This window comes from Melanotaenia boesemani, chromosome 9 (assembly GCF_017639745.1).
Source record: "Melanotaenia boesemani isolate fMelBoe1 chromosome 9, fMelBoe1.pri, whole genome shotgun sequence".
In the NCBI taxonomy this organism is placed as follows: Eukaryota; Metazoa; Chordata; class Actinopteri; order Atheriniformes; family Melanotaeniidae; genus Melanotaenia; species Melanotaenia boesemani.
Window position 1 is genome coordinate 4971255 of NC_055690.1, and position 9242 is coordinate 4980496.

Below are 9242 nucleotides of genomic sequence, written 5' to 3' on the forward strand. Positions count from 1 at the left end.
ACATGCCAGTTGGCATTACAATTAACACTGACCATGGTATAAATATCAATAATCCTATCCAGACCACTCATTCGTGCTTGTGGAAATAGGCTATACTCGTATATGTCAAAGTGGGACCTTTTCTTTAGCTAATTATTGATCAGTTATGGGTTTTTGTTTTTGCATGAGTTTGGTTATTGAAATGTGTGGGTTTTTTATGCTGTGTTTTGTATTTTACTTGCTGTTAAGAATTGCATGAGAGACATCTGGACATGATTGAGAACAGCTGATTTCAGTTAGGTCCCCACGCCCCCTGGCTCTGGATTGGACAATGGGTAATGAGGAGCCTCTCTTAAGGACTGAAGGAGGATGAGCAGCAGAGGAGCAGATCAAGTGGTGCAGAAGAGAAGGAGGACTGAGCAGAGACAAGGTGGCAGAACTGAAGAAGTCAGAGGAGCTGCACGGATCGTGGGCGGAGGACCGGAGAGGCTGCAGGATTGGCTCCAGGCTTGGAGGAGACTACTGCAACGCCTGTTACCAGCTAAGTAAAGGAAAGTGGAAGACCTTGTGAATACCACAGGCGTGTAACCTTTCTTCCTCCCAGAAACCTGCACCAATTGAGTTACACTTTCTTCTCCCCTTCCTACAGCGGCGTGTCAAGGATATCCAGCCGACAGGGTGATGACCACCGGCCCAGGCCAGCCCAGGCCAGCCCAGGCCAGGCTGTCAAAAACACCCTGAACCTGTTGGAGAGAATGCCAAATGCATTCTCGACCACCCGTCTAGCCCTGGATAACCGATAATTAAAAATTTGTTTCGGCTGGTTCAGGTTTCTGTGTGGGTACGGTTTCATCAGTGTTAGTGACAGTGGGAATGCGTCATCACCAACTATGTGGTAGTTAATTTTGCTGGTGGATATTCCATTTATCTCTTCAGCTGGTGGCAAATTCAGGGAGTTTTCACTCAATGCTTTCTTTAATGCTGAGTTTGCAAATATGCCAGCATCTCCTGCACGAACAGTTGCCCCCACATCTACGTATGTGAACTTGTAATCTGTAAAGCTTGTAAAGCTAAGAGTACAACACTGAAGAAATGTTTGTAGTTGAAGTACTCTGAACCACTGTTTTCTGGCTGTTGGATGGCAATGTGTTTGCCATCAATTGCTCCGACGCAACAAGGATCCACCTCTCCTTTAATTCCTTGGCAATTTCCATCCATTCACCTGTCGTTGTCGGGACCTGGAAAAAAAAGAGATATTTAATGTTTGCTTTTAATTTAATAATTTCAGCCATCACCATCTGATACAGCTGGCAGTGAGGACACCATTGACGTGCTAGATGATGGCCAAAGTGAAGACCCCAATGATACATCTTCTGTCTTTGAAAGTGAAGCTGATGAAGGAGAAAGCAGTACAAGCACATCTACCCCCAAATTCACAAAACAAGACATCATACGACCAAACCATCTGAAACGGCAATGAGATGCTGAAGAATATCAGTTGATAAAAGGGTTGGCTGAGTCAATTACTCAGAGAAACAAGGCACAAAAAGAAATCAGTGGAAGATAATGCAGTTTGTACATTTGGTCGGTATGTCACACAAACGTTGTCTGAGTTTGATCCATACACTAGAAACATGGCCCAATTCCATATTAATAATATTTTATTTCAGGCACAAATGGGAACACTTGGCCAAAATACACACCCCATCAGCCCAAGACCACCACCAATGTTTAACCACCAGCCACAACCAACAGCATGAGTGGGTCGGTCCCAAACGAGCACACAACCCTGTTTACCAAAATCATGTCTCAGCTGACAGCGACCAAGTGTATGAAACACTGTAATATTTTCATTGCAAATATTGTGTATACATACAAAGTTTATATTTTTTACTTTGAGTTTTGTGTGTGTGTGTGTGTGTGTCAGTGCCACTTCACAGCCTCCTCACCAGTGAGTGTCAGTGTGCATGTATTATTTTCCTCACCTCAGCTTTTGTTTGTCTTTTGATTTTTGTCAACCTCCCTAAACAGTGTGACACAGTTGAGACCTCTAAAGAAATTAAGACTAGGTCCATGTTATTGTTTACAATTCTGTTCATTGTTTGAAATGAATGTTTATAAACAGTTTTCTTTCATTCACAGATGCCTAATGTGTGATTCTACTGTTCTATTTTTGGAACATATTAGGCTAATAGAGCATTTATTTTTGTAAACTGCATTATTTAATAACTTGTTGCATCTGTAGTGCATACTGTTGTGTTTGAATAAAATGCAATTCATCACCTTCATATACTGCTCCCTCATTGTGCTGTACAATGCCTGGCATGTCTCATCAACAATATTTGAGACTGTCCTTTCTCCAATCCTGAATTGAAATGCCAGACTTCGAAATGTTTCACCTTAAAATATAGAAACATTAAAATCTTGTGAGCTTTACAAAGACACAGGATCAAAATCTTAACCAGAAATTACAATGAATCAAGATCACCTTTTACAATATAAACCACAATTGTCATACTAAGGGAAGGAAAGCATAATGTAGTTGTGATGGCCTTGCTTTTTCTAACAAAATTGACATAATTCTTTTTGGTAGAGCTAGCTACATATAAACATAGTAAACTAGGGCCAGCCACAGTCATCCTGCATGCAATGTAATTTACATTGTAAAAAACATACCTGTAGCCAGGAATCTGCGCGTGATGGCAAGCCTCTCTCCGGGACTGATACTCTGTCGCATCGTGGTATCAACTTTGCGGATCGATGGACCCACCATTTCCAACACCCTCCCGAAGGATTCTCTGTCCAGGCGGTGGTATTGCCGGAAGGATTCTGGGTCTTCGAGTCGCATCTCTTGGAGAAGATTAGCATAAACTCCTTGCCCTGTCCTCTTTTGCAGCCATGACCTCACCCATGTTCTCCTAACTTTAGAACGCCGGCGACGGCGGCTCCTCATCAACAGAAGGAGTAGTAATATTTCCTCCATATCCACCTCTGTCTCCGTTTCATTTCTGACAAGAGGGGGCTACCATCTTGGAATCATGTGAGCGGAGGGCGCTTCTTGATTGGTCACTTGAATTTCTGCCCTCAGCACGTAACTTTCGTAGCACGCACACGGTGAGTTTTTTGCCTCGCGAGGCAAAAAATATCAAACGTGTTTGGTTTTCACCTCAAGGCCTCGCGAGGTAGAAAGTTCGGCGAAAATGGGGCGCACACGGCAAGCTCTCTGCTGAGAAAACAGTCTCAAATGACTTTTAGCTCAGTAGATAGCTCTCGTGTGCGGCAGGCTAAGCCTCACCTCCATCACTTCTTTCTCTTTCTCCTTTACCGCGTTCTTTCCCACATTTTCACTCCTTCTTTTTAACACCTCTTTAGTCTTCAAAGTGAGAAATGCAATCTGCAACCCCCGCTTACTGAAACATTGAATGCTTACGGAGAATTGTTTCCAACTCAGAAATTGGCTGGAAGGAGTTCAAATTCAGAAACTTTACAATTTGCCAGAAAATAGTTGAGTCATTGTTGCTGGTCTATCAATGCTCAGCTCAAGCTATGGGGCAATATAAAGAACTGTTTCTTTCTACTTTTCAGGTGCATTTTTGAAGATTTAAACATAAAATTTATCTTCTAATGCAAAAAAGATTATTTACAGACTATATCTGAATGCAGCACTAATTCACAAAATAATTTCCCTGCCTATCTGGAGCTTTCATATTCGCCCTCTTCTAAATAACCTCCTGTTTCTCTCCCATGGGGATAGCTTTACGTCACAGTTGCCATGCATACCCAGGTATTAATCCCTGAGCTTGGATCTCCTGCTCCCAAGAGGACTGTGGGAAGTCAAGGAACGCCAAACACATGGCAGGAGCTGCACATTCAGAAACACACATTTCCAGCTTACTGACACACAGCTGTGGTCATAAGCTGTCCTCCTGAGAGGTGCGCTCAACTTTTTTCACTCTCCCTAGCTTCTTTGACTCTTCAGCTCTATCTTACCTCCTTTTAAAAGGCATTACTCAACCTTTGAGCAATTACTTCCCTGTACCTGCCTCTCTGTACCAGGAATCAGAGCTCTTGCTGTTTTTCTACAACAGCTTACACAAAGGAACTTAATGACTGACTGTCATATTTTTTCCCCTTTTTCTATTTTGTAAGGAGTGATGTGTGTGCTTGATTCATAGTTCTGACCAGCCATTCTGTTGGCCACTGACCTTTCCATCCAGGCCAGTAATCCATGCTTTTTCTTTTCTTCACCCTAAAGCATGCTCACAGAAACACGCTCACAACATGAAGAAATGAGGTATTGATGCTTCACTAGCTGGTGTTTAAAAAGCCTCATGAATTAAAGTGCTGAATGACCTCCTCTTAAAAATTATTGCCAGTGACAAGATCAGGGGAATTAAGAAAAGAGAGGGCAGGAGAGTGAAAAACAAAGGATGTCAGACAAAATGAACAAATAAAATCTCTACCCCAAAGCTAGGTATGGGTGTGTTTATAGCTGATGTACAGTACAGCACCTCAGCTAGTAAATTTACAGAAAGTCTCCATTTGTTGTGAATAAAACATGATTTAGGGACCAATCCTCCTCCTCCTCACTGTACCTAATTACCATGATGCTCTTCATCCAGTCAGTCTGGTTAAAACACAATCAGAGTTTCTTCCACTGAATAAAATACAACAGCTGCTAATTATTGATCCGTTAGGATTAAAAGGCCTTAATCAGGTAGCCTAAAGTTTATTAAATACTCATGTATCAAAGCACCATGTTGTGTGACCACAATAAAGTGATAAAAGCTACCCAAAACTGACAATTTTCAAAGATACTATACATTCAGATGAGGTAACAAATAGTCCAATGCATGATAAACACAAAGAAAAAAACACATTCCAGCCAGCTAATCATCCAAACTGCCCCGACAGCAATGGCTGAAGAGGTAGATTATAGCTACGCCTTGATCCCTGACAGAAGAGTGGCATTTTACCTCTACAAATGGACAGTAGAAGCAAGGGGATGAAATGGAATTGGGCTAATGAGGACCATGGCAATGACGTTGATAATATATTTCCAAAGATTTCTTGATTCTTTTGAGTTGTTTTACATCTACTATTTTTAATGTACATTTTAATGCTTCTTATGCACCTTGCTTGTAAAGTCTCATCTAAAGCACTTTGTGTTGTCTTGTACATGAAATGTGCTATACAAATAAACCTGCCTTGCCTAAAAGGCACAGTGGCAATATATTCAACATACTGTACACAAAGAAATCTCCAGCTAAACAATCATTTGGAACCAATTTATTGTGAGAAAGCCATGCTAAGTACTGCTATACTGTGCTTTCATAGATTTATGTTTACAAAAGCAACTTAAAAGACTCAGATGAATAAAGCAGTGTTTTTTTTTTTCCAATATTGGATATTGATGGTCTAAATACCCGTTTCAAAGCAGATTCCAATTTCTGAAACTCTTTTGAGGTTACTTTTGGGCACCATGAAGAGATATTACAAATCACAGCTTTGTGTCTTCCTACACTGTAAAATCTGATAAGTTCACCTTACTTGGAAAAAGCATGCAAACCGATTGCACTTAGAATAGTAAGTACTAGGGAATAGGTATTATGCGTTTTAGTAACTATCATATACAAAGTAACAGTTACTTAACAATTGAGTTACTGTAACTAAGAAAAACTAGTATGGAGTACTTGGCAATATGCCTAATGTGTACATAAGATGAGTTATAGACTACTCAGAAGTACTAGTTTGTAATACTAACTTGCATCATGTAAATTTAACTATTGTGTGTATTCCTATTGCCACAATTATTCAAGTTAAGCTAACTTCAGTGAAATTTGCCTAATTTGCACAAAAGGTATCTCTTAACACAACAGGAAATAAAGGTCCTCTTTTTGTAGATGCAAATAATAAAAGTCAGTATATGATCAAATTTGCAAATAATATTTAGCCATGAAACAAGGTCTAATTTGTAAGGAATGGCTATGTCTAAAATGCCAAAAATGTCTGCCAACTCAATAACTTAAATAAATATGGTGGTGTACAGGTATAAACTAAAAATACATCACATGCAACCACAATAGTAAGAAACGGGTTTATTAAAAGAAATTACCTTTAAAACCACAGATTTAAAACATTTTTATTTGCAACAACCGGTAGTAACGTGGCCAGTAATAACAAAAACAAAAGTACAAAAAACAACAGCAACCTGCACTGCTCATATATACATAAGAAATGCAGTGCCAAAGGTAACTGTTCAATGACTGCACAAACTCAGCAGGATGTTTTTTTAATAGTTCAGAGTCTTTGGGGAAAGATTGTTTTCTCCCAGCCCAAGCATCAGTTTCTGAATGAGGGTCAATATGTTTGCATGGTATTTAAGATGGGGAGCATAGCACAGGCTAAATGACAGGCAAAACAGTAGGACAACCAGTAACATGACCAGTAGTAAAAACAAAAATTAAACAAAATAGCAACCAGCACTGCTCATATACACAAGCAACATAGTGCCAAGGGTAACTCTTAGATGACTGCACTAACTCAGCAGGAGGTTTTTTAGAGTTTGAAGTCTTGGGGGGAGTTTGTTCTCTCCCAACCTAAGCATCACTCTCTGGATGAAGGTCAGTGTGTTTCGCATGGCTCTTGGGTATTCAAGGTGGAGAGCATAGGACAGGCCAAATAATAGGCAGAGTGCCTGTGGTAGATTTGGGAGATTTTCTATCACAGTACCTCCTTCCAGAATGATGCCAGTTGACAGTGGGTTTAGATGGAGAGGATCTGAAGACACAGGTGCATCTTCGTTGATGATGGTCACCAAGCCAACAGTCACCTTTGCCCAGGCCTCACTGCAGTTTGAGACCTGTAAGAAACACAATCCCAATTACATCTGTCCCACCTGCACAACCTTTCAAGCTGTGTGGATTTATTTTTCATTAATTTCAGTTTCTTTCGGTTTCCCAAATGCAAGGATAATATGTTAGATTTTACTGTCAGATTTTCTAGCTGTCATCTGTAAACCTTCCTCAGAAGAATCACCTAAATAATGTGTTGTGTCAATTAAAAGCTGTTCTTCTCATGGCCAGCCCATTCCACCTGACCGACCCTGTAGGCTGGCCATGCCCCCTGCTGTCTGATGTTATCAGCAGACCCAGCCGTGGGAGAGCATAAAACCCCCTAGTCCCTGTTGATGGTGGACATGGCTGGCTTTTTTTTTTATCTTTACAGCCTCCATGATCCAACTTTTTTGTCGTCTTTTTTGCATTGCCCAGTTTTTATGAAGGGGCTTTTGTACTTTTCAAAACCTGGGACTGTTTTCTCCAGAGACTATCGGAAGGTGGGAGAGTTGCCAGTCTAGCAACCTGGTGAAATTTCTGTAGAAGTCTGACAGCTGAAACATAACATATTTTCCTCACATCTGCCTTTTAAAAAGAAACAAATTAATCAAAAAAAGAAGAAATAATTAACTGCACATAAACCTGCATTTTCCAGCATCAACATACATGGGTTCATGTCATACCATACATTCATTTTAATGTATAAAAATGATTTCAGCTGCCAGTCTTCCACCCTTGTCAGCCCACTGCACTGGACCTAGGACATTCTTGCTGTCCCTCGTATTTCTTGTTCAACTCACAAAGACATATTCTATATTGTTATTTTCTGTACCTATGTGTGAACTTACAAAAGCAGTGTTGTAGAAGTCACTTGGATCATCACCAAGTAGAATTGGGAGGCCTCTGAGAACAAGGGTACGAAGTGCTGTCACATCTTGCCTCTAGTAGAACCAAAAGATAAAGTACAGGATAATACAACATTAAACATTACAGAGCAAACATGTTTTTTAAAATGTACATGAGAGGGTTTCACCAAAATTTCTGACAGAGCAGAGAATTCATTTCTAGATGTAGAACAGTTCATTAGCAGCAAAGGACTAGGGTGTGGTGAGGACTGCAAGTTGCCCCAAGTACAAAAAAATTCAGTTTTTATATTCATTCATACTCATCAAAAATGAAATAAACCTGTAGTAGATTTACCGCTGAATCGATCTGCTGCACAATTTCAGCTAATTTATCTCCAACACTTCCTTTCTTGGACTTGAAGATGGTGAAAAACCGTGGTGTGAAGCGGTCTAATGAATCAAAGAAGTCACTCTCTAGGTTTGTGGAGGCAATCCTGTTGAACTCTGCATATACCTGCAATGCACAGGCGACAGTGTTTCAACAATTATCCTCTTTTGTCTGCTGAAAAAGTGCACTGCTTACAGGACAACTGCATCTGCAATTGGTTATATTAAGACGAAATTTATAGTGTGTATTAAATGCATGTAACACCCTAACTCTTGGCTGCTGAGATCTCACCTCCAGTTTCACAGCCTAGTGGTCACGCCAGTGGATGTTGATGGAGCAACAGGGTTGAGTTCTTCTGGAAAATAAACAAAGAATTTCTAATTTAAAAGGAAAATTCCAACTCCAATTTTTGACGCACATTCACATAAAGCAAAACTGTACATGTGCAATAATCCACATGAATAATTCCACAATCCATGTTTACTCAATCAATATCATTATCTTATCATGCCACTGATCTTTGGTTTCATTTTACAGATATTATATATTATCACTATTTACTACTATTATGAGTGCATTCTTTATCCTTACCATCAAGTTGACATTCACAATCTCTAAGAAAAAAAAAAAATACAAAAAAAAATAATACAATATAGTTACTAACAGTTGTATTTGACCAAAGAGCAGTGTAGAACATTAAATGGTTAAGGTACCTACCTGCCCAAAGGATGTTATATTTAATCTATATGCACATACGCACCTTCTGATTCAAATCATAGCTCATTTGTTTGTAAAGTCTGCATCCCAATTTAACACACGGGAGCTAGGCGGGCCACATTAGCCTAGCGCTAGCTTAGCGACCGCATTAGCAATGTTAGCTTTGTGATAGTTTACTACATTTTGTAATAGAAAGACTCACCAAGAAGGTTGTAAAGTCAACTATGTTCACTGGTCGTATCGTCCGCTCTAACAATCGCTTATCACCATATGTGGATATTGCAGTATCATCTCTTCTCACTGTTTACAGCAGCCGTTCTGGGCATAAACTGTGCTGTATCTGTGGAGGTGGGAACTAACTGTAGCCATCCAATCAGATTACCGTAGTTCAAACTTCTGACCAATAACGTGTCAAAAAACTTGATGGACAACTTAATGGACCAAAAGGTGTTCTTACTATCTAAGAAAGAATAGAAT

General features: G+C 39.9%; 1 protein-coding gene across 1 annotated transcript; it reads right to left on the reverse strand.

The window, feature by feature from the left end:
- Positions 1-635: 635 nt before the first annotated feature.
- On the reverse strand, positions 636-8256 carry LOC121646080. The gene is made up of 9 exons (XM_041994960.1): positions 8224-8256; positions 8016-8174; positions 7664-7756; positions 6712-6841; positions 3760-3841; positions 2656-2987; positions 2263-2378; positions 1065-1217; positions 636-722 (listed from the first exon to the last, which is right to left on the reverse strand). Exons 1-9 carry the CDS (start codon positions 8254-8256, stop codon positions 636-638), a joined length of 1185 nt encoding a protein of 394 aa, XP_041850894.1.
- Positions 8257-9242: the final 986 nt, after the last annotated feature.